The 24,269-nt window shown below is 52.6% G+C and overlaps 2 protein-coding genes across 4 annotated transcripts in view; one reads left to right on the top strand and one right to left on the bottom strand.

Annotated features, from left to right (window-relative positions):
* LOC133395464 (venom phosphodiesterase) overlaps positions 1 to 11,268 on the top strand; it is a 40,336-nt gene extending 29,068 nt beyond the window's left edge. Inside the window, exons 2-25 of one of the 2 annotated variants that reach the window (XM_061664380.1) lie at positions 1,191 to 1,278; positions 1,805 to 1,939; positions 2,006 to 2,131; positions 2,204 to 2,264; positions 2,349 to 2,446; positions 3,239 to 3,318; positions 3,390 to 3,509; positions 3,576 to 3,685; positions 3,756 to 3,821; positions 3,896 to 3,968; positions 5,028 to 5,136; positions 5,234 to 5,356; positions 5,683 to 5,714; positions 5,788 to 5,915; positions 5,983 to 6,052; positions 6,123 to 6,210; positions 6,275 to 6,447; positions 7,004 to 7,058; positions 7,553 to 7,707; positions 8,295 to 8,421; positions 8,490 to 8,567; positions 9,309 to 9,441; positions 10,687 to 10,843; positions 11,020 to 11,268. In XM_061664380.1, the coding sequence (XP_061520364.1) occupies positions 1,191 to 1,278; positions 1,805 to 1,939; positions 2,006 to 2,131; positions 2,204 to 2,264; positions 2,349 to 2,446; positions 3,239 to 3,318; positions 3,390 to 3,509; positions 3,576 to 3,685; positions 3,756 to 3,821; positions 3,896 to 3,968; positions 5,028 to 5,136; positions 5,234 to 5,356; positions 5,683 to 5,714; positions 5,788 to 5,915; positions 5,983 to 6,052; positions 6,123 to 6,210; positions 6,275 to 6,447; positions 7,004 to 7,058; positions 7,553 to 7,707; positions 8,295 to 8,421; positions 8,490 to 8,567; positions 9,309 to 9,441; positions 10,687 to 10,843; positions 11,020 to 11,190 (2,556 nt within the window). In that variant the 3' untranslated portion in view covers positions 11,191 to 11,268. Of the gene's footprint in view, positions 1 to 1,190; positions 1,279 to 1,804; positions 1,940 to 2,005; positions 2,132 to 2,203; positions 2,265 to 2,348; positions 2,447 to 3,238; positions 3,319 to 3,389; positions 3,510 to 3,575; positions 3,686 to 3,755; positions 3,822 to 3,895; positions 3,969 to 5,027; positions 5,137 to 5,233; positions 5,357 to 5,682; positions 5,715 to 5,787; positions 5,916 to 5,982; positions 6,053 to 6,122; positions 6,211 to 6,274; positions 6,448 to 7,003; positions 7,059 to 7,552; positions 7,708 to 8,294; positions 8,422 to 8,489; positions 8,568 to 9,308; positions 9,442 to 10,596; positions 10,844 to 11,019 lie in introns of those variants that run through there. The other variant, XM_061664381.1, reaches the window with a different exon arrangement.
* A 573-nt stretch (positions 11,269 to 11,841) lies between these two features.
* LOC133395462 (ectonucleotide pyrophosphatase/phosphodiesterase family member 2-like) lies at positions 11,842 to 23,602 on the bottom strand. Of its 2 annotated transcripts, XM_061664373.1 has the most exons (27): positions 23,416 to 23,602; positions 23,120 to 23,225; positions 21,914 to 22,063; positions 21,710 to 21,835; positions 21,303 to 21,363; positions 21,108 to 21,205; positions 20,948 to 21,027; positions 20,409 to 20,528; positions 20,283 to 20,338; positions 20,145 to 20,210; positions 19,984 to 20,056; positions 19,635 to 19,743; positions 19,408 to 19,533; positions 18,992 to 19,023; positions 18,797 to 18,924; positions 18,120 to 18,198; positions 17,971 to 18,058; positions 17,716 to 17,909; positions 17,568 to 17,628; positions 15,800 to 15,939; positions 15,409 to 15,550; positions 15,250 to 15,327; positions 14,937 to 15,069; positions 14,576 to 14,729; positions 12,581 to 14,492; positions 12,425 to 12,477; positions 11,842 to 12,321 (listed from the first exon to the last, which is right to left on the bottom strand). In XM_061664373.1, the coding sequence occupies exons 1-25, from the start codon at positions 23,431 to 23,433 to the stop codon at positions 14,322 to 14,324; spliced, it is 2,589 nt and encodes an 862-aa protein (XP_061520357.1). In that variant the 5' UTR covers positions 23,434 to 23,602; the 3' UTR covers positions 11,842 to 12,321; positions 12,425 to 12,477; positions 12,581 to 14,321. The 2 variants fall into 2 exon arrangements, with proteins under 2 accessions (XP_061520357.1, XP_061520356.1); XM_061664372.1 differs by lacking the exon at positions 23,416 to 23,602 and having other exon boundaries at positions 21,914 to 23,211.
* Positions 23,603 to 24,269: the final 667 nt, after the last annotated feature.

Below are 24,269 nucleotides of genomic sequence, written 5' to 3'. Positions count from 1 at the left end.
CATGTACCGAACAGCCAGTACTTGCCAGAAATTCCTGCAGCTCCCCTTCCCAGTTTTCTTCTCGTTTGTTGGTCCCTTTTGGAGGGTGGGATGTCCACTTGTTGCTAGGTTTTCTCCACGTGGTGACATCTGTCTTGACAGTCTTCCTTGGCACATTGGATGCCTTGGAAATTCTTTTGTCCCCTTTGAACAATGAGAGCCTCCTGATACTGCAGACCGTGGCTCGTGCCAGGTCATGTGTCAAGAAAAGCCGACTCGAAGATCTGAACTTTTTGGGGGTGGGCTTAATCGGAGACCCGTTAAACGCTGGCATTTGCCTGCTGACTCGCAGCTAACATGAGATTGAATGTGATTGGTTCATCGTGAACACGGCCGCATCCCCGCTTATCAGATCGTGTGCGCACTTGTGCAACCACGTGACATCCATCCATCCATCCATGCATCCATTTTCTGCGCCGCTACTCCTCACGCGGGTCGCGGGCGTGCCGGAGCCTATCCCGGCCGTCATCGTGCAGGAGGCGGGGTCCGCCCCGAACTGGTTGCCAGCCAATCGCAGGGCACATACAAACAAACAACCATTCGCAATCACGTTCACACCTACGGGCAATTTGGAGTTGTCAATCAACCTAGCATGCGTGTTTTTGGGACGCGGGAGGAAAGCGGAGTGCCCGGAGAAAAGCCACGCAGGCACGGGGACGACATGCAAACTCCACACAGGCGGGGCCGGGGATTTGAACCCCGGTCCTCAGGACTGTGAGGCAGACGCTCTAACCGGTCGTCCGCCGCGACCTCACTTATTTATTTTTACTTCCCCTCTCTAAAGGATTTTTGTCAACTGGTGGAAAAGGTTTTGAAAGGATTTATCTCGGTCTTGCTTTTTTTTTTATATAACAAAAACAGGGTCGTGTCGACTTTTTATAGCCAATGTTTTTGCTTTACCACATTAGCATCTCCACATTTTCATGGTGTCATTTTGTCATGTTATCATTTTCTTATTTTTCCATGTTGTGTTTTCATCTCGTTGAAATCGGATGTCGTCATTTCGTCATGTTGTTTTGCAAGTTGTTTTCATTTGATCCTTTAGTGTTGTCGTGTTTTAATGTTGTCATTTAATCATGTTGCGACCTTGTCACGTTATCATCTTTTTACTGTTTCATTTCATCCCGTTTTGGACTTGTTGTATTTGGCAGGTGGGGGTCTTGTCCGTGTCCCTGGTGACGCTGATCCTGGGCCTCGGACTGGGCCTGGGACTGGACTTGCAGACTTGCCCAGACCGAGGTGCCCTCAAAGTCACACGTGCGCGCTTTCGGTGTGTCGGGTTGTCGTCGCAGAAAGTCCTTGAAGTGTTTGAAGAGGTTTGCCACTCAGCGAATTCCGGGCAGCGTTGGCAATCATTCACTCATTCCCGACTCCCTAATAAGTAGATAAGGATTTCTATATCGCGCGCAATATGGTCGGGTCATCAGTCAAATGAAAAATAGTCTTGGAACAAATTTACAATGGGACCAATCAACGTCAGCTTGCGTGTTAAATTCGGAACAAATAAATCATGATAATCACATTATAAAAATGATTTTGCCACAACGTCACACGTACTTCCTGCATAAGACGGGCTTTCCACAAGCGAACGAAGCCCCCAACATGCCGTTGAGAAAACAGGCAAATGGCTCGGATGATGATTTTAGCCGTCTTCTCTACTGCCATAGTTCGAATTTTTGAATTGTCAGTCAAACAAAAAAAACCCTTCATGTCATGTAATTCCCGCCCGTAAGTCACCCGATGTTTTACATTGTCGCCCCCCCAGCGGCGCCGCAGACGTCGTGCAGGAATCGCTGCTACCGGCCGTACGACGGCGACGACCCCGGCTGCCGGTGCGACGCCGCCTGCCGCGACAGCGACACCTGTTGCCATGACTACCACGACCTCTGCAAAGCCCCCGGTAGGAGAACGCCGGATCCCGGCGGAAACGATCAGCCCGCCAGACGGCTGACGGGTGTGCGTCCAGGTGAACTGTGGGAGTGCACCCGCTTGCGCTGCGGCGAGACGAGGCTGCCGACCAGCAGGTGTCAGTGTTCCAACGACTGCGCTGCCAATTCCGACTGCTGCAGCAACTACGGGCACGTGTGCCAGGGTGAGACGCCGCAACGCGTGCTCGGCCGCTGCCCTCGACCACGTACAATATGTGACTTCTGTGCGTCGGCAGGACAAGCGGAGTGGGTGGAGGACGAGTGTGATGACCTCTCCCGCCCCTCCTGCCCACCAGGGTACCACGACGCACACGCACACACAGTCACTCACTAGTGCCTCCACTGGCAGGCTGCGGTATGACCAGCGTTGTCTCGTGCTAGCTTCCGGCGGCAGCCGCTGCTTCTGGTGTCTCTGGACGGCATGAGAGCCGACTACCTGCACCTGTGGAGTGCGCTAATCCCGGTTCTCACCAAACTCAGTGAGTGCTCCGACAACCGTCTGCTGCCTGAGGCTGGGTGCATACATAAGAATATTTCCAATCTTCAAAGACCGTTTATCTGTGACAGACCCCACACATGAAGATGAAAAAAAATCAGGAATTGAACAGTTTTTGCCTTGTTTTGTGTGCTCTGACAATCTCAACGCTGTACAGCATACACAAAGATTCTGTTCCACCGCCGAAGTAGAATCCAGTCCTCCGAAACAGAAATATCGCATGATCAAACGTGATCTAACAAAAACAAAGAAGAAACATTTCCGGATTTGTGGCGTCGATGTTTCTGAGGGGACCGCAGGTCTGAATGGTGGAGAACGGTGATGTTGTCAAAAACAAAAAGATTTGCTTTAGATACTTCTACAAATAGATCACCGGGTAGGACGTCTTTTTTTTCATTGATGGACGGTCAGATTTTTGGTCTTCTATATTGAACATGTTTTATATTTAAGATTGTCAGCCCCCGACCCGTTTGGGGCCTTTTTATCGGGGCCAATTCACTCTTAGCACACCTCAAACCGCAGGATCATTTTATGGGATCATCTCGGAAGACATAGACTGGCATTTGCGGTCCACTGTCGAGAAGGAAAAAACCGAGCCCGATTGTTTTATTGTGCCTACCGGGCCTAAGCCTTTACATGGTGTCCTTGTGTTGCGACAGTATGTCCTTTCTCCTCACACACCTGAGCTTCATTGGGCTGTGATTGACAGTTCATCAGTCCAAGGTGGAATTGCGATGGATCGATGTTGAAGATCCGTGCGTTTGTGCTGTTTCAGAGAAGTGTGGAACGTCAACTTCGTACATGCAGGCGGCTTTTCCGAGCAAAACCTTCCCCAACCACTACAGCATTGTCACGGTAACACAAACACACACACAAACACAGAATAGAGGTTACGTCAAGGCCACGCCCCTCGGCCCCTCCACCAGGGTCTGTATCCCGAGTCCAACGGTTTGATTGACAATGTGATGTACGATCCGGTGATCGACGCCATCTTCACGTTGTCGGGTCCAGAGAAGGAGAACCCAGACTGGTACCTGGGACAGCCGGTGAGCCGACTACGTCTGATGCGTCACGGATGACGCGCTGGGATACCAGCTGCATTTCTTTTGCAGATTTGGCACACGGCAAAGTACCAGGGGCTGAAGTCCGGAACCTTCTTCTGGCCCGGATCGGACGTGAAAATAAACGGCAGCTTCCCAGACATCCACCGACCATACGACGGGTATGAGCGTTTTCCCGCAGGTAAAACGGACGCCGAGCTCATCCTGTGTGTTTGGCCACAATTCCCGCAGGAAAATTCCATTTGAGGAGCGAATCCTGACAGTGCTGAAGTGGCTCCAGCTGGCGGACCAGCAAAGGTGACCCCACAAGACCACGGTCCACTGTCAGAACCTGTGAGCTGTGTTGTCATGCGCTGTCCCTTCTCCTCCAGACCCGACTTCTACACCCTGTACCTGGAGGAACCGGACAAATCTGGACACAGCTTCGGTCCTGTCAGTGGCGGGGTACGTCCAAATGTCCCTAATGTCCAGATGAAGCACCATGATATTTGCGGTGGTGGGGGACTGCAGTCACAGGACTTGACTACAGTCTTTGTAGACTCTCAGACATACAGGCGATGGTAATCGACAAAGGTTGAATCGAAGCAACTGAACTGTTCTTGTTTGTTGAAGACACTACACCTTTAATCCAACAGGTTTCTTCAGTTCTAAATTTTAGGTGTGGCGTCCTGCACACCAGTCAGTCATCCACTCGTCTTTTTTGCCACAAGACGAGTGAACGACCCGTCCTGGAGCCGTCACCTTATCGTGGTGGAGGGGTTTGCGTGTCCCGATGATCCTACAATCTAAGTTGTCTGAGGCTTTATGCCCCTGGCAGGGTCATCCATGGCAAACAGGTCGTAGGTGAGGGACCAGACAAAGCATGGGTAAAAGACCCACTATGATGAGTAAAATTATTGAACCATGTTTTCCATTGTCCGGACACGGGTCACCGGGGCAGAGCCCGAAAAAGGCAACGTGGGCTCCTTTTCCCACAGGCGCAGTGTGAGCTGGGGGGCGGCCGAAGGCGGGGAACCTTAGCCGTCCGGTCGCCGGGTACAGAAGCTGGCTCTAGAGACGTGGAATGTCACCTCTCTGGCAGGGAAGGAGCCCGAGCTGGTGTGCGAGGTTGAGAAGTTCCATCTAGATATAGTCGGGCTCACCTCCATACATGGCTTGGGCTCTGGTACCAGTCCTTTTGAAGGGGTTGGACTCTTTTCTACACTGGAGTTGCCCACGGTCGTTGGCTCCGAGACAAATGTTTTATGGGTTCTTATCGCACAGGATCCAAACGGAACATCAAACCCATCAAGAACGAACTCACCTGACTCCAGTCCCTGACTCTGTTCCCTCAGTCCTGCAACATTTTGAGAAGATCTGTAGTTAATAATTTGATCATGACCATTATTATGAGGATATTCTTGTCCTGAACATACCATGTGCGAATGGAAAATGAAGAAGTGCATAAGGGTCGGGTGAGACCAGAACGACGCCGACGATTTCTGTTATGTGACTGTTGCACAGGTGGCGCTGGCCATAAAAGCCGTGGACAAAATGATGGGTCAGCTGATGAACGGACTCAAACAGATCGGACTCCACCGCTGCGTCAACGTCATCGTGGTCGCCGATCACGGTAACTGTGGCGATGTTCCGCAGCGACACTGCCGACGGCATTGACGGAAAGTAGCTTTGAGGCAGGAAGTAGCTTTGAGGCGTATAACATCCGACAGGCATGGAGGAGACCAGCTGTGACAGGAAGGAAAATCTGGAGGAGTTTCTGGGGGATGTCAGCGATTTCTTGGTCACCGAGGGACCCTTTGGACGCATCCGAGCCAGGAACAGTAACACACAATGTGAGTAGCTCCTCAATGGCAACATCACAGAGGGAGGAGCAGCTCCATATACTTTCGTACAGTCCCAGTAACACCATCTGGAACAGGAACAGCACCAGTAACACTAACCCTAACCATTAGCAGGAACAGAACCAGTAACACGAACGCTAAGCAGTAGCAGTAATAGGAACAGAACCAATAACAAAAAACCTAACCAGTGACCGTAGCAGTAACAGAAGCAGTAACACTAACCCTGAACAGTAGCAGTTACAGAAACAGAACTAGTAATACTAAGCTTAACCAGTAGCAGCAACAAGATCAGTTAAACATGTGCGTGTGTGTTTCAGTGGATGCAGCCGGACTTGTTGCCAACATGACGGTAAGCTTGTGCCAAACATGCGATGTAGTGTGTTTAGCACCGAAACGCAATCTTTTGTCTGTCGTGATTTCAGTGCAAACGTGCGATGCAGAAGCTGCACCCATACCTGAAGTGGCATCTGCCCAAACGTCTTCACTTCGCCAACAGTCGTCGAATCGAAGACGTCAACATACTGGTGGAGCCCAAATGGCTGCTTGAGAGGTAGCCGCCCGCGCCCGCGCCCGCGCCCGCGCCCGCAGGGCCCGTTATTGTTCAGATTTGCTTTCAGAATTCCGGGCTCGCTGCGGTTCTGCTCCGGCGGCCAACACGGCTATGACAACGATGTGAGGAGCATGCACGTGAGTACGAACGACCGTCGGTGGCCGATGCCGTCCGACGCGAACTCAAAGCTTTCCTCATCCCCGCCAGGCCATGTTTGTCGCCCACGGGCCGAAGTTTAAAGCCCGCACGGAAGTCGAACCCTTCGCCAACATCGAGCTTTACAACCTCATGTGTGGTCAGTCCGCGCGCTGGCTGTCTCGCTCATGCGACCTTTTGACCTTGTGAACGTGTGACCGCAGATGTGCTGCAGATCTCACCCGCCGCCAACAACGGGACTCATGGTAGCCTCAACCACATGCTGCGACAGCCTTTCTATTCGCCGCTGCCCCCGGTGGAGGAGAGCTCACCTGCGGAGTGCCGCCTCAGCAGCCTGGAGCCGCAAAACCTCCTGGGCTGCTCCTGTCCCCACATGGTGGGTCGCCACGGGGGCCGGACACGGACCCGTCGTCTCGTCACGGAACGTATACTTGTCCTGTTAGTGGGACTGTTGCTGTTGGGGTTAACGTTGCTGTTACTGTTATTGGAAGGGTTACTTTTTGTGTTGGGGTTCCAGTTACCGGGACTGTTTCTGGCCTGTGATTGGGATTGCTACTGCGCCTGTTGCTGTTTCTGGGAATTTTACTGTTCCTTTTGTTATTAGTGGTCCTGTTAGTGTCACTGTTACTAGGGCTGTCAGTGGTAGTGGGACTGTTACTGGTTGTGTTGGCTTTTATTTTTTAATTATTTTTTTTTACTGTTAGTGTTGATGTTACTGTTACTGTTACTGTTGTGATTCATGGTACCTTTAGCGTTACTGTTTCTTGTAATTTTACTGTTACTGGGACTGTTAGTGTTGCTGTTGATGTCGGTGTTACCGTTACTGCTGTTACCGGTCTTCTCACTGGAACAGTTAGGTTACTGGTCCTGGTACTGTTAGCTGGACCGTTACTGTTGGGTGCTTCCTGACCAGTTGCGGTGCTCCTCCTCAGAGCGCAGACGCCATCACGGCCGCCAACCGTCGCCTCAACCTGACGTCCAGTCAAGGTGAGCCAGTCTTCCGTTTTCTCCTTCACCGTCAGTCCGCGCCCGTCTTTCCCCAAATGACTTCCTTTGGACAGACTTACGGTGATGTGGCGCAGCGGGCGAGCGGCTGGCACCTCTGCGTGATGTTTCAGAGGTTCGAGGTTGAAATCTGGGCTTAGGCCTTCCCGTTTGCCCGAGTACCAGGAGAAGAGACTTTGCACCGGCGGACTCCCGCATTCCAAAAACATGTTAGCATGTCGGCTTCACCAAACTGTCCATCGGTGTGAATATAGTTTGTGTACATGTGCCGACCAGTCAAATGTTGTCTATTTGTGCCCTGTGATTGACCAGTGACCGTTCCAGGGAGTGGTCTGCTTTCTGGGAGCTGGGATAGCCTCCGGCTCAATATAGATAACGAATGGACGCAATTTCTTCAGGCTTCCAATTGATTATTGTGCAGTTCCGATTGTTTTACACTCTTCATCTTCATCTTCATCTTCGTCTCGGTCCCGCAGAGGCGGCGTCGAGGCACAATCATCTGCCGTTCGGTCGTCCTCGCTCGCTGCGGCCCGGGGAGCGTTACTGCGTCCTCCACCAGGAGGCGTTTGTGAGCGCCTACAGTAAGGACCTGAAGATGGCGGTGTGGAGCTCCTTCACCGTGGCTGCGCCGGTATGCCCGGGGGCGGGGGGGGGGGGGGGGGGGGGGCAACTATCTCAGTTCACAGCGTTGTGGGCACAGGTGGCAGTACTTGAACGGTGTACTTGAAGTACCGATGCAACTCCTTAAGTAAAGAAGCACGTACTCTGAAAGTCAATAATACATTTTTCCACTCAATTCCATCTAATAGCAGTTTTAATGACTTGTCACAACAAATAGAGGACGCCCGCTTATTTGCAGTTCGGCACCCGCAGAATTATCTATTTGTGGATTATATATTTTTTGGGGGGGGCGAACCCTGTTTTTTTTTCATGGAAAACATTTATTGGCACTATAGCCCCACTTATTCAAGATTTTTGGGGGGTTAAAAAAAAGATATATTTTCATTGCAATTATAATGGGGGTCAATTTTCACTATTTGCGGCCAGGGCAGGTCCCCGATTCCACGAATAATAATAATACTATTTTGACAAAGTAAGGAGTAGAAAGTACATTTTCAAATGTAGAGGATATAGTACGGATACGTGAAGTAGAATGGCAGTACTTGGACTCGGGTACTTCCCACCCCAGGTGACGGGCGCGTTTTCTCCTCTGTGCAGAGCAGCTCTGACCCGCCGGCACCCGTCCGGCCCGACTGTCTGCGGGCCGACGTCAGAATTCCTCCGGCCGACAGTCGCCCGTGTGACGAGTACGGCGACTTCCACCGCGGCTTCCTGTACCCGCCCGGTACGCGTCGGCCAGACTCTGCGGCGTGACCTCGGACGACCGCGGCTGACCTCGCTCTTGCGTTGCAGGTCTGAGCCCGAACGAGGACGAGCAACGCGACGCCCTGCTGAGCAGCCACGTGGTGCCCATGTACCCCCAGTTTTACAGTACGCCCTACCGCCACCCACCCGCTTCTCGCTCGACTTGTCGAAAGATTCATAGCGGCGCCTTGACTTCAAACTTCAATTTGTTCTATGACCACACTTGGAACTCCAAACGCTCTTATCTTAAAATATAAGATCGCCATAGAAATGAATGGAAACGGAATTCATCCGTTGCAGCCCCACATTGTGCTCCTTTTGGTGTGCACATCTTGGCCACCAGGAGGCAGTGTAATACACTGGGAAAAAAAGTACTTAATTTTCAGTTGCACACAATTCAAATGTGGTCCGGTGACGTAATTTCCCTTTTTCCTCTTAAAAATAATCAAATATGATAAACACATTTTAATCCTATGCAACCAATGTACATGTTCAAGTTAAGTCAATTCAAAGGACTTTTTTTTTTTTTTTTTGAAGGTCCTTAATTTGATCATTTACATGGGTTGCACGTTTCCTCGAATAAAATAAGTCGTTCACCGCATTTGAATCATGCACTGAAAAAACTTGACTTCAATCGAACATGTACATCTGTTGCACGTCAGCAAAATGGGTTCGACGTTTTCGTATTTGATTATTTGAGGAAAAGATGTCAAATAACACCAGTTTAACATATCACGTGCAGCAAAATGTGTACAGACATGCGGCCACAATCCAAGAAGAGTTTTATCAATGACTCACTAAGCCGCAGTAGTTTTCCGTAGCGGGTAAAGAATATTTGTAAATCCAATGGGTTGTGTGCGGCCTCAGGGATGTGGGCGTACTTCCACGGCACGCTGCTCAGGAAGTACGCCTCCGTCTACAACGGCGTCAACGTGCTGACCGGCCCCGCCTTCGACCACGACCACGACGGGCGCCACGACCGGCCGGAGCTCATCACGCGGTAAGAGCGGCAGTCGGGCTCTTCGACAAAAGCAAACACGGGCCACTTTGTGTTTTGAGGTCAAACATTGAAAATATTAACTCCTATATCGCTTGTAGGTCATTCTTACCCTAACCCCTTTTTATCCAAGTTATAACGAATCAATGATTTCATCAAATGAATCCCTCCATTTTCAATGCTGCTTATCCCCACGCGGGTCGCGGGCGTGCCGGAGCAAATCCCAGCTGACTCCGGGCGAGAGGCGGGGTACGCCCTGAACCGGTCGCCAGCCAATCGCAGGGCACATAAAAAAACAAACCACCATTGGCACTCACAGTCACACCTACGGGCAATTTAGAGTCTTCGATCCACCTAGCGTGCATGTTTTTGGGACGCGGGAGGACAGCGGAGTGCCCGGAGAAAAGCCACGCGGGCACGGGGAGAACACGCAAACTCCACACAGGCCGGATTTGAACCCGCGTCCTCGGAACTGGTCGGCCACCGTGCCGCCTCATAGAATAAATGTATTCTTACATACATATACATTTGTTCAACTGCAATAAAAACAAATCAATTAACCGATTTAATGAGATCCATGAAAAAGGTTTGAAATATGTAAAATGGTTGACTTTATTTCATTCTTTTAGTGTATTCATAGTTAACTATAATCAGCCAATGATTGTATTAAAAAATAATTTTTACTTTACCAATTACAATGAATCGATGAACTAATTTAGAGTAGAAAAACTTAATGTGAACTTTTTCTAATTCACCAAATGTTCATTTCATCTAAACAAAAGTATCCCAGCCCCGCCCTGTGTGGAGTTCGCACGTTGTCCCCGTGCGGCTTTTCTCCGGGCACTCCGCTTTCCTCCCGCGTCCCAAAAACGCGCACGCTAGGTTGATTGAAGACTCTAAATTGCCCGTAGGTGGGAACGTGAGTGCAAACGCTTGTTTGTTTATATGTGGCCCGCGATTGGCTGCCGACCGGTTCAGGGTGTACCCCGCCTCTCGCTCCAGCAGCTGTCACGCGACCCGAGTGAGAATCAGCAGGAAAGAAAATGGATGGATGGTAAAATAGTTTAAATCTCTCTCTCATATATCTATACACACACACACACACACACACACACACACACTGTGAATCATGTAAAATTCTGGGACTGTCGCCAACAGCGCTGTGGGGGCCGCAATTCAAAAACAAAGCGGTCCGTAGGTTCTGCCCACGGCGACGCTCGCTAACGACGTTCCGACGCTCTCGTCCAGGTGGGCGTCCTCCGCCGACGTGTCCGTGCCCACGCATTACTTCGCCGTGCTGACCAGCTGCGAAAACGCCAGCCGACCGCCGGGAGAATGCGACGGACGAGCGCGCGCCGTCGCTTTCCTGCTGCCTCACCGCACGGACAACTCCGAGAACTGCAAGGTACTGCCGCCTCGCTTCCTGCGTGGAGCCTGGAACCGGAACGAACGCCAGACTCGACGTTGGCACGTTTCAGCCGTCAAGCCGCTAACACCGGCCTGCCGCTAAGCTAGACACGAGCCCGCTCCGGCTTCTCTCGAGCATTACGTGGCGCGGTTAAGACCCGTTTGCTTCAACAGAGCACCGAAGACGAAGCTTCTTGGGTGGAGGATCACATTTGGTTCCACCAGTCACGTGTGCGAGATGTGGAGTGGATCACAGGACTGGACTTGTACCAGGACAGTCACCGACCAATACCCGAGCTGCTGCGGCTCAAGTCCCGCCCCACAGCTGCCAATCAAAAACCATGAAGACATTTTTCTTTTTTCATTTTTCTTTAATGTTTTCAACTCAAATGGCAATAAAGATCCAAAAGATTTGACGCACAAGCTGACAAAGTCAAAGTGCAGACCTCAGTTTTTTTTCCAGCTTCAAAGACAAATTCCAACAGCCACCTGAAATAAAAACACAAATATTAGCATTGAAAAAGTTTACATTTTCTCTCCAAAAACAAAACCCACCTCACAGCTACTGCCAGGAAAGAAAACCTCTCAAGTTGGTTTGGGAACCACTTTGACTCAATTTAGGCTTATGACTCGAGGGCCTTTGGACTGCAGACAGTTTGGGTTCGTACCTCGGCGGCATCAGATTCTGTTGCGGTTTGGGTTCGTACCTCTGTTGCGGTTTCAGGTCATATCTCGGAAGAGCTTGTGGCAATTTTTCGTATCTTGACGCCGTCAGAACCTGTGGCAGTTTGTCATACCTCTGCAAAGCCTGTGGCGGTTTAGGCTCATACCGCCGTGACATCAGAACCTGCTGCAGTTTGGGCTCATACCTCGGTTGCACCTGGTGTGGTTTATCGTACCTCTGTGACGGTTTGAGTTCAAACCTCGGGAGAGCTTGTGGCGGTTTTTCATATCTTGGTTGCCTCAGATCATGGGGCAGTTTTTCATACCCGTGCAACTCCTTTGGTGGTTTTGGTTCATACCTTTGTGGTAGTTTGGGGTTGTACCTTGGTAGCACTTGGGGTTTTTCGTACCTCCGTGGCATCAGAACCAGTGCCGAGTTTGGTGCAGACCTTGGTGGCATCACAGCAGCCACCATCTGGATCCCGTGACTTGAAACTATAGTACCTTCCCGGTGGTTTTGAGGCATTTTGTTGTTGATGGGATAGGGTTGATGTCGCTGCTCTAAACCGAGTCTGTAAATCGGAGCACTTCCTGGTGGACTCGGATCTACCCTACCGCCAGAGGGACCGAGACGGCCTTCGGTACCCGGTCTGGCAGGCATCCGGTTCTGCTGTGAGACACTTCCAAGGTACTTGGGTTTAAGGTGAGCGGTAGAACCTTCAGACTGGAGTGAAGCTTGGAGGCCAGCAGGAGCCTGATAAGTTTTTGGGCTGCGCGGGAAACTCTGAAGCGGAGCAAAGTAAGGCCCAAAAGCTGCAATGTTTTTGACATGCCCGAACCAAAAGAAATTAGGACAAACATTACAAGTGTGACATTGGTCATGTTACCAGGCCGAACCAGAAGCCCATCAACCCACCTCTCGCATGTTGTCCAAAGAGCAGCAGTGACAACAGCTGGAACACCAGAACCCTGAACACAGGAAGTAGAAGAAGCAAACACAAAAAAAAAAAAAAACCAGGGTCACCCACCAGTAGACCAAAGGTCTTCGAAGCGCACAAAGAAAGCAGCTTACCTCAAACTCGACCACATTCTGCTCAATCCACTGGCCCGAGCCCACCTGCTCAACTGTCTGCTGCGCTGCTACTTGAGGCCTGAGCGCCTCGTCGGGCCCAGCTGTGCAGGATCATGGGGACCCGCACGGCCACGGGGACCGGCGGGACCACGGGGACCGGCGGGACCGGCGGGACCGGCAGGACCGGCAGGTACGCTTGATTGTTTTCCATCCGTTTTCTGTACCGCTTCTCCTCACGCGGGTCACGGGTCTATCCCAGCTATCTTCGAGCGAGAGGCGGGATACGCCCTGAACCGGTCGCCAGCCAATCCCAGCTCGATTGTTTCCGTTATGTGAATTTTCTTGGCTAAGTCTCATTTGTTTCTTTGCAACCTCCTCGGTCCTCGGGTACAAATATTTGGAGAAATGAGACGACCGTTTCTCCACGATGTCATTTCATGGAGACGGCGATCCAAAATGATCAATCGTCAATCGTCGTGTTGGTGTCGCAACACGTGTCCACTTGACTGACGCTTTCTGTGGAATTTTCAGGTGGAATGAAACAACGTTGGTTTCCACCCAAGTGTGCACGGGCTCCTGATGGTGAGTGCACGGGTTTCCCCAGCCTCAGCTAACCTACCGGTGGCCTCACCGAGCGTTCGTAGTAACGAAGTTGTCAATCTGGGAACAGTGTTGATATGTTGCTGTGTATCGTACGTTGAATAAAGTGAAGACTTGAATTTCAAACGCTGACAAATTGAAACCGATTTATTTGGAGTACAATTTTGGAATTCTGAAGACTAACACAATCCAAAAATGGTTCTTAAAGGGACATTTTTGTTTTCTTGATGTTGCTAAATACATTAGGGTGCAATGTTCTTCCATTTCATCCTGATCACAGATTTTCATGATGCATTACCCATGAACATCTGCAATGAAGTCATTTCAGAGTTCGATGCTGCCTGGATGAAACAGACTTAGCAAACTGTCCATTTGAACTGAAAATAATCAAGCAATGATGACCGATGACTACTTAATTTGTTTGTTCTTGGATATTTTTGTTTTTTTTTGGGTAAGGAGAGCTCCGAGAAATTGGAAACAACAAAGTAGTTCATAACAGTCCTTTACTTGTGCTTGCAGACAACAAGCCGACGTTATTGTGTTGAGCGTGTTAAATAAGACGTTAGCTTAGCTTGGCATAAAACCTGTGAGCCACGGCGCCCTGCGGAGGCCAAAACCAAGAATGACATTCACGTCAGGGCAAACAAAAAGTTAATGAGTTGAAACACAATGATCGTGATTGCGTGCGTGCGTGCGTGCGTCCATATGTTATGTTCACGGTATTTAGCCACGCCCACTTGGTTTTCAGACAGGTATGGCAGGCGGAAGGAAGCGGTTTGTTCCGTCCTACGTTGAATGAACACACCGAAAAAAAATCTATTCTGAAGGTCGTACTCGGTTTTCAGTCGGTCGATGTCTCTTTGTTAGGCGTCAGTTGGTTGGGTGTCTTTTGTTCGGCGGCCGTATCGGTGCCACTAAGTCTGGTGTCAGGTGTCAGCAGGTTGCATGTCCGGTGTTAGTCGCGCATCAGTTGTTTAGGTGTCAGTAGGATCGGTATCATTTGGTCAGGTGTCTGTCTGTCTCAGGTGTCGCTCGGTTGGACCTTTCTTGTCAGGTTTCAGCTGGTCGCAGTGTCTCCCGGTTTGGTGTCACCTGGTTGAGCGTCAGCTAGTCGACCGTCTCTCGGTCAGATCTTCGGGTGTCAGTCGTCCGTCTCGAAGGTGCGCAGGTACGTCTTGAGGCTGAGGATGCCGCTGTAGCTCTGGTTGTTGGCCCGGTAAAGGTCGAGCCCGGTGATTATCTCCACGTCGCGGACCCTGGCCGTATGAAGCTGTAGCAGCCCCTCCACCCAAAGCTGCTCGCCGTCGTTGCTCTGCACATAGGAAGCACTTCAGAGGGCGCACGTTAGCCGCGCCCCCTCTGGGCCGCTTCCATCTCGCGGGGGGCGGAACTCACGTTGCAGGTCTCGCTGTTGTCGTCTCGGTGAGGAATCAGGAAGGAGAAGACGCTCAGATCGCCGTCGCACTCGTCCAGTGTTTGGTTGGCTTGGCGGCAGCTGGTCACCACGGTGAAGAAGTGAGTGGGCACAGGCGGCGTGCCGGGAGACCACCTGCACACCACAATGGTTACTCGAGGTGCCTGCTCCCTGTCACTCACAGGAAGTAGGCGTTCACTAAACTCACATGACGCAGTTGTAAGGTTGATAAGCGCGCGCGCACACACACACACACACACACACACACACTGAGAGAGAGAGACACACAAAGGTTGCCACGCGCCACCAGGTGATGCCACACGCATATAAGCACACGCTCACTCTCGAATTTCCTCCAGGGTATCTCGCCGGCCATCGTAGTTGTAGTCAAAGACAGGTCCGGCGAGGATGTTGATGCCGTTGTTTTCCTGTGCGTAGCGCCTAAGCAGCGCGCCCTGCAGGTAACGCCACACTCCTGCGGGCACACGCACGTGTCACGTGACCCAAAAGTGCTGAGTCACGGCATCAAACAAAGACGGACTCAGTCGCTCCGTCTCAGGGAGGACAGCGCCGCCTTTGTCGCGCTCAGCGGAGCCGCTGAGCGCTGTGCTCCGACGTCGCGGTGTGCGCGGGACAAAGGCCACGTGTGACTCACGAGTAAAGGCGGGAAACATGGGCGCGGTGTTGGTGATGAGCGATGCCTCGTATCTGGACTCGGGCGACGACGCCAACTCTGCGGCAAACAAAAGAACAAGCTGACTCAGCACCCAGACGCCGCCACAACACGGCAGACGCCCTCACCGCCCTCGTTTACCGGGCGGGAACAGGAAGCCGTAGCCGAGGAGGCGGTTCTGCTCGTAGGCGCTGCAGCTGGCGCTGTGGTCGGCCGACACCCGCGGGTCCGTTCGCAGGCACGGGCCGCTGGCGGAACCTTCTGGAAGAGAAGTGACGTCCTCCTGGGGGGAAACGGCTTTGTCACGTTCCCCCCAGGCCACGCCCACTTTTTACCTTCTTCCTCCACTGACAAAGGTGGAGGAACACGCGTGTTACCAAGGTGGCGTGGGACAAAGGTGGCACGGGTGTTACCTGGGTGGCTCGCTTTTGACCTTCTTCCTCCTCCTCCAATCAGAGGGAACAACTTTCTGGTTTACCTGTAGCCGAGCCAGTGAGGCGTCGCCATGGCGCCTGCGTGCATGGTGACGTACCTGCGGCATCAGCGTGAAGGACGTCCACAGCGGCATGGCCAGTTGGCGGCTGTACGCGCTGATGAAGTCGGAGTGATGCAGCAAAGCGTAACGAGCCTCAAACATAACGGCGGGTCGGCCGAACGGCAGCTGTGTCACGTCTGCGGGACAAACAGGACATTAGGGCCAACGTTGGGCACGACGTTGGGGATGGTGTGAGGGTTAGGGGTAGGGGTAGCGTTAGGGTAGTGCTGCGAGTTATGGCCGAAATTTCATACGACGTATGATATATCCCCCCGTGTCGGTATTCGATACGACTCGATATTTATTGTATTAAAGTTTATATATGGATAAAACCGGGCCAGACCAAATGTCTTTACATTGTAAAGCAGAAGGTTTATTTCACTATTATAAACAAATAAATTACATGACGAGAAACCCGAGGCCAAAAAACAAAACACCGGAAGAACTTATTATGCCAATTATTGGTAAAATTGCATTTGACCAAAAATGGCCTTTTTGGCTCTGACTGCAGAGCTTCCAGAACAATTTGCCTGAATTTCCATATTATGTCAAGAACATTAGCGCGGGACAGTTATTGCCCTACATTATGTGATAGGATTAAAAACAATTCTGGCTGCTGTTCAATTGCGCAACATAATCATTACGCTATAATTGTAATCGCTAATGTATTTCTTAGGGGTCGGCTCTGTTGTAGATGATCATCACTTAACACTTAGAGATGGTGGAAATCAAGAAGAAGAGGAAGAAAAAGGAGAGCGGAAGAAGAAACGTGACGTCACGAGTTGGAACGAATCCGATGCGGCGATCTGTGAATAAAGCGAGTAAAAAAAAGATGTACTCCACTGATTCTTGAGAATACCCACACTGTGCAAACCCGCCTGTCCGGAACAGTTAACTGCCCCGCTGTCAAACTATTTGGGTGATCGCTCACGCGACCATGCTAGCTAGTAGCTGCTCCTGCTAATGTAAACAAGCCCCGACAACACTTTCTATCTCGTCCGTGATCGCCGAACTACTATCTCTGGTCTATCTTCCCGCCCCGTTCCCGTCGTGAACACAAAAAAACACAAGCGCTTCAACTGCCGATAGCTGCGCGCTCCGCGGCGTTGTTGTATGTTACAGGTGCTGCACGGTGTTGCGGCTCTCTTGAACGTTATACATGCGTCACACTCGATGACGTGCTTCGTCTTCAGGTGACGTAACATCTATTATGCACGTTTTGCAGACTGCGGTTGTTTCCAGATGAAAGACGTGCCCTTTTTTGGGACAATTTATGGCTCGCTAGGTACTAGCATCTTCTTCTCCATGTTGGCGGAAGTCTCAAGGATTAGCGAAAAGTATCGAAAATAAAATCAAGAAAAGATTCATCGAATCGAGCTTAGGGGCGACATGGGCAAGTGATGTTAGCGGTGACGCAAGGGGTCATGTGATCGGGGAGACGTAAGGCGCGACGTCAGGTCTGACGTTTGGGGTGCCGTTATGGGTGATGATAGTGCGACGTTAGGGATGCAAGGGCCATCGTTAGCAGCGAATTTTGGGGTTGGCGCTAGCGGCGGCATCAAGGCTAACGTAAGGTGTGATGGTTAGGTTAGGTTAGGTGCTACGTTTGGGGTGACGAGTGATCATAGGGCCGACGTTAGGGGCAATGTTAGGGTTGACATTTGGGACAGCGTCATGATGTCATCGGGGGATGTGAGGGGCAAGTTTCCGGGCGACCTTAAGTGTATGGGGCGACATAAGCGGTGATGTCATCAGGGGGTCTTACTGTAGTCGTCGACGCCATCTTGGGCGGGGCTGAAGGCTTCCACATTCCGCTCCACTTTGTTCTGCAAGGAACCACAAACATGTAAAAGAGGTTTTCCCGTTGAGGTGCTACTTCATCCCCTGTGGTCAGCGTCACAGCCCAGGTTGACCTCGTCATCGCAGCCGCAGCCGAGGTCGAAGGCGACCGGCGCCCCCGGCCCCGTCGCCGCCTCTGCCGCGTCCTCGTCCTGCGCCGGTGGCGTCACTTCCGCCGGCATGACGGGCTGGAAGGGCGGTGACTTCAACATGGCGTTCAGGCTCCCGTGCGTCCCGTTGTTTGGCGCCGGCTTCACGCCGAGCAGGTCTGTGACGCAGGAGGCGGCAGAGTCAGGGGGCGCCTTTGCAGGCGTGTGTGCATGACTCACCGCACATGACGTTGTAAAGCTCGATGTTGTCAAACTCCGGCACTTGAGTGCGGAAGCGGAAGCTGGGCCCGTGTCCCATGAAGATGGTCTACAGGGGGAGCAGGAACTTAGTCGGGATGCACATGGAAAAGAGCCACCGTAAATCTCACCCTCATGCTGGTGATCTTGTTGTCGAAGCCGTGGTCGCCAAAGAAACCGCAACGCGTACGCATCTTTTCTGGCATTTTCCTGGAGGTGTGGCATCAGGCGGCGAGCCGACGGCGCGTGACAAAGGTGGCAAAAAACAACAGTGATGTGCGGGTTAATGAGCGGCGTGTGACCAGGATGAAATGCGAGAATAGATGCGTGCAGGTCAGTTAGCGGCATTCGATAAATAGTGTTACATGACGAAGGCGGCGCGACGTGACAACGGTGGCGCACATGATAGCGAGCAGCATGTAAAAAGGTGGCATGTGCCGAAGGTAGCGCACATGTTAGCGAGTGGTATGTGACCACGGTAGCACATGTTACCAAGTTGGCATCTCACAAAGGTGATCCGTGACAAAGGTGGCACATCAGATAGCAACTGACATCTGACAAATGTGGTGCACGTATTAACGGGAATTAAGGTGGCATGTGTGTTACCTAGGTGACTTGTAACAAAGGCGATACACATGTTAGCCAGCGGCACAGGACCAAGGTGGCTTCTGACAAAGGTGGTGTGCGTGTTAGTGAGCTGTGGGTGACGAAGGTATCTTTGAGTGACGTGACAAAGGTGGTATGCTTGGTAGCAAATGATGCGTGACAAAGGCGGCGCGTGACAAAGGTGCACCACGTGGCACGTTACCTGGCGACATGCCACTTCCTCTCCATGAGCAGGTGCACGTCCTCAATGCGGCGGTTGTTGGCATAATGGAGTCTCTTGGGCAGATGTTGCTTTAGGTACGGCGTGAAGTGCTGCGTCGCCATCTTGCACTGTGCAACCAACACAAGGTCAACGCCACGCACGCCACCCAGACCCGCTCCCCAGAGCCTTACTCACCGTCAGGTTGGCGACCACCTGCTGAGGTTCGTCTGTGGGGCGACACACATGCGCGCTGTGAGAACGGGGTGGGGGGGCTTCTGGGAGTAGGAGAGGTAGAGGCAAAGCAAGCAGGAAGTGGGCGCATACCTAAGCATGAAGTAAATGCGTAGTAGAAAAAAGGAGCTGAGTGGAGCAGGAAGTACGGTAGAAGTGTTGTGAGCAGGAAGTAGAAGCAAACGGCAGCAGGAAATAGAGCAGGAAGGAAAGCAGGTAGTAGACATGAAGTGGACACAAGAGGAGTGCAGCAGGAAGTCCTAGCTGTATTGAACAGGAAGTAGAAACGTAGCAGGAAGTCGAAGCTGAGTGGAGCAGGAAGAGGGCGCCTCGTGAGCAGTGAGCAGGAAGTAGCCTTGTAAAATAGGGCGGTGACTGACATGAAGTGGACTTGGCGTCTCGAGGCCGTATCCGGCCCAGTGAGCCCGGGATGAGCGTGATGTCGTCGATGTTGAGCGGGTAGCTGCTGAGGAACTCGGTGCGATCGCAGTGCGCCTCCTCCATGCCTGCGGCGGGCACAGCTTCTTTGTCACCGCCGTCATCATGATGTAATCATCGCCATTGTCGCCTCCGGGGGGAGGGGGGGGATGTGGGGGTGTGGCCTCACCGTGGTCGCCCACGACGATGACGTTGACGCAGCGATGGAGGTTCATCTGCTTCAGGCCGTTCATCAGCTGACCGATCACGCCGTCGATCTGCCGCAGCGTGTTGTCCAGCTACCCACACACGCGCACACAATAAGATTACAATAGTTATCCCCTAGTTTTAGTTATTGTAGTTTGGACTTTTTGTTTTTGAAACTGACCCTAACCCTAACTGATGTGTTAACCACGTGCTCACTGTGCTGCTATTTTTATTTCCGTTGTTTTTTTAAATCCTAGTTTTGGTTATCATTCGCTTTATATAGCATGCGGTGGCATCAAACAGACATACACATACCCCGCCCCCTGGCCCACCTCACTGCTCAGGGGACCCCAGCGATGTCCAAAGGTGTCAGGCTGCTCCGAGTGCACCGCGTACACGTAAGGTCTGCGCACACAGCAACAACGTATAACAGCACCTGCATTAGGAGCATGTCACGGGTGGCGCCCGGCAGAAGCGCTGTTGTGTCTTGGACCTGTGTTGGTCGGGCAGCTTCAGCCATTGCAGGATGGTGAGGATTCGTCTCTCTAGTTCGATGACCCTGAAACAAAGTTGATGACATCATCAGTGGCGGCCAGTACCAAGTACATCATCAGTACCTCCTTCTGAGTACCAGGGCCAGAAGAAGGTTCCGGCTTTGACGCCTTGTTCCTTAGCGGTGATCCAGATCTGTGGACGAGACCAGTGTGGGACAGCAAACGGGAAGTGATGTCTGAAACCCCGTCCCCTCGCAACTCACCGGCTGCCCGCCCCACCAGCGATGGTTTAGCTTCTCTCGGGAACGTAGGCTGAAGGTGGCGTTGAACACCGGGTCGTGCATGGTGTTGCCCACGATTCCGTGGGATTCTGGGTAGAGGCCCTGCCGAGTTTACAAAACGGGATGTCACATAGTACCGACACGCCCGCTTTGTTGGCGCCTTCCGAGCCCCAGCGACCCCTGCTGTGCCACTGAGGTCCTGACGCGCCACCATGTTGGGACCTCGGGCATGCTCTAGTTGATACAGCGGGACGTAACATGGCACCGACACCCCAGCCGCCAGCTTGTCCGGTCCTCAAATGCGGCCCCCGGCGTGCACTTGGGGTCCCTGCATGCCACCGCCCACCTTGTCAGAGCCACGGGCGCACAGCCCGAAGTGGCCTCCGGCGGACCCTAGCGTGCTCCCAGGTTGACACGTCGCCGCCACCCCCGGTGTCGGGACCTCAGGCGGGCAAGCCCCTGGTGGCCCGTGCTGGGCGCCGGTGTTGACACAGTACACATTAACTGGTCCTGTGACTCACCGTGGCCAACGTGTACAAGTTCGGGAAGGTCTTGGTCGGGTAGACGGGCCGCATGTACGGAGCAGTTGTCCCACATGATCCTGGTGGGAAAAAAAACCCTTTGGCATTAGTGTAAGTCTGCAGAGGGCGTGCCCTGGCGTGGGGGGCGGGGCCGACCTACTGAGTTTCTGGATGTTGGGCATGACGGACACACCCTTCTTCAGGTAGGACGCCCGGAAACCGTCCACAGACAGCATGATGAGTGGCGGGCGGATGAAACTGTGGCGCGCAAGAAACAAAACAAATATTTGTTTCTCTTCCTTCACCACACTCTAGCGCCACCTGCTGACGGGAGAGCTACTTCCGGCCGACTCACCCGGCTGGACACTCAGCGCTGACGGTCTCCTCACAGTCTCCTTGGAGCCATGACTCCTCGCCTGGACAATAACAGCAACACAGTAGATAAGTACTGAAGCAGGAAGTAGAAGCGGAGTAGCGTAGCCAGTGGATGGGTAGTGGAGCAGTGTATAGATACACCTGAGCAGGAAGTGGACATGTAGCATGATTTACAAGTAGGCACATAGCAGGAAGTATAAGCCAAGTGGATCAGGAAGTCAAGGTGTAGTGAGCAGGAAGTGGAAGCTGACTGCAGTGGGAAATAGATGTGTGACCTTGTATGCGGACCTTTAGCAGGGCAGGAAGTAAACGCGCAGCAACCAGGCAGTAGAAAAAGTAAAAGTAGTGTTAACGGTAAGGTGTGGCGAGCAGGAAGTGTAGTGGTACCTTGGCACACCGCCTTGTAGTTGGAGCAGCAGTCTCCTTTTTCCAGGCAGTCATCTGTGCAGTGACACGCATGCTCGTCTTTCCTCCCCTCACCGCAACGCTCCGGACGGCACTCGAAGCGTCCCGCTAGCGACACGGACCACACGCGGTGTCAGTACGGACTCATGATGCGCTCACGCGAGTGTGCTGTGTGGGCGTACGGACCCGTTTTGAGACAGTGCTGGTCAAAGTCAGAGCAGCAGCTGTAGTAGGTTTTGCATAAGTTGTCACAACGACATCCCGGAGGCTCGGCTTCCTCCAACTCGAAGCAGCGACCCTTGCATGAGCCCGAAGAGCTCACCCACTCCGACACCACTGCGGAGACACCGTGGACACGAGGAGGACGGGACCCGGGAGCCAGAGAAACCGGGAACACAAGGGACACGACAAAGGGTACACGAGGAACCAGCCACAGACACCACGGACACAGGAGATACGAGACGGTGTACACAAGGAATCGGACACGGTAGACATCAGGGTCACGTGGAACCAGACACAAGGGACATGACGCAAGTGACACAGGATACACCAGGGACACAAGAGACATGACAAGGAGGACACAAGGGCCCGGACACAGGGGACACCACAGAAACAAGGAGCCAGACACAGAAGACACCAGGGACACAAGGAACCACACACAGGAGACACATGGGACATGACGAGAGAGGCAGGAGACAGCACAGACACAAGACACCACGCACAGGGGAGTCGGCACGGGACACAAAGAATCAGACAGGAGAGACCAGGGGCACAAGGGAACCGACATAGGAGACACCAAAGACACGAGGGACACAAGACGGTGGACACACGGAACGGACACAAGAGACATGACGAGGGGGACAAAGGGGCCCAGTCGCAGGGGACACCACGGGAACAAAGAACCGGACACGGGGGACACCATGGACACAAGACATCGAAGGCAGGGGACATGACTCAGGGAACACGAGGAATCAGGCACAGAAAACACCAAGGACATAGGAGAGAGAGAGAGGGTGGACAAGAAGTTGGACATTGTAGACACCAGGGACACACGGGACATGAGAAGAGGGGCACAAGACACCGAACACAGGAGACACCACAGACACGACACCAAACACAGGTGAGTAGACACAGGGGACACAAGGAATCAGATAGGAGACACCAGGGGGCACAAGGGACCCGACATAGGAGAAACCAAAGACACGAGACAGTGGACACATGGAACGGACACAAGAGACAAGACGAGGGGGACACAAGGGCCCAGTCGCAGGGGACACCACGGAAACAAAGAACCGGACACGGGGGACACCAGGGACACCAGGGACCCGGCACAGGAGCCGTACAGAACTGGTCATCTGTATTGTTCCAAAGTGTTCCAGTGAGTGTTCTCACCTTTGGTGTGCGTGGGCGGGGCATCTCCACCCTCGGCGGGTCGGCTGGCCTGAAAGACGTACGCCGCGATGATGCCACAGCGCCACCCGGCCAACGCCAGCAACAACTGCACACAGAGAACACGCCGGGTAACGTGGCAGTGACGTCACCGTGACGCGCTTTGGCGTCTTCGTTGCCACACGAAAGCGCTTCATCATCATCGTCCTCATCATGATCGCGGTTTATTGTGAAGTGGGCGAGTGCGTCGATGGCTCGCACAAGAGGAAGAACAAGAAGAAAAAGAAAGGTTGACTTACCAAATAGTTGATGAGCATGCTGGTCAGTAAGACAACAAAGTGAAAAGTGAAAAGTGTCCAACGTTCGTCAGGAGAATTCAGTGCGCCTGTGCAGATCGATGCGCGACCTGCTCTCTCTCTCTCTCTCTCTCTCTCTCTCTCTCTCTCACTCTCTCTCTCTGTCTTGCATGCTGTCTCTCCCTCTCTCTCTGTCCCGCTTGTCCTCCTGCCCCCGCTGGTGCCCCCTAACCCCCCCAACTGTGTCATTGTTTGTCTTGTTCAGCCAATGAGCATGGAGTGAAGGGGGGAGGTGGGGGGTGTTGTGTGCCTATGTGTGTGTGTGGGGGGGTCAACACTTCTGATGTGCAGGATCCACCTGACACATGACCTCTGACCTCTTTCTTTCTCATGTGCCCGTCAGCGTCGGAGGAAGAAATATTCTCAAACGTTCCAGCAGACACACACCACAAACTTGACCAAGTTCACACTGAGCGAGTGTGTGCGTGTGTGTGCACGTGTGTTTGTGTGTGTGCCAACCACATTATTAAGTTGACAACACATCACTGACATCCTTCCGGAACGTTGCGTTCTTCACTCTCTTGAACATTCTCCTCAGATTTACACGGACCCCCCCCCCCCCCCCCCACACACACACACACACACACACACGCCCCAGGCCCAGATTATCTTCTAAGCCATCAGACGCTGTGATTGGCCATGGCGGCGGCCGTCACCTCAGGCCGGGCTTAGTGCTGTGATCCCAGCAGGAAGTTTGAGACTGAGGCGCACCTGGGCTGTAGCGGGGCGACCCCCTACACCGCCCCCTCATCACGCCCCTTGCCACTCCGCCCTTGTTACCTCTCAGCACCCCTGCA

This window comes from Phycodurus eques, chromosome 20 (assembly GCF_024500275.1).
Source record: "Phycodurus eques isolate BA_2022a chromosome 20, UOR_Pequ_1.1, whole genome shotgun sequence".
NCBI lineage: Eukaryota > Metazoa > Chordata > Actinopteri > Syngnathiformes > Syngnathidae > Phycodurus > Phycodurus eques.
Note: the sequence above shows the minus strand (reverse complement) of the source record. Positions and strands in the feature narration are given on the sequence as shown.

Coding starts and splice junctions, on each gene's coding strand:
- LOC133395462 (XM_061664372.1), bottom strand. CDS start 22,787: ATGTCCCGTGTGTCCCTGGTGTCTACAATGTCCAACTTCTTGTCCACC. Junction 20,057..20,144: donor AAGCTGCCCGACCAACACAG/GTCCAAGACACA, acceptor CTGTGTGCGCAG/ACCTTACGTGTACGCGGTGC. Junction 19,534..19,634: donor CATCGTCGTGGGCGACCACG/GTGAGGCCACAC, acceptor TGCCCGCCGCAG/GCATGGAGGAGGCGCACTGC.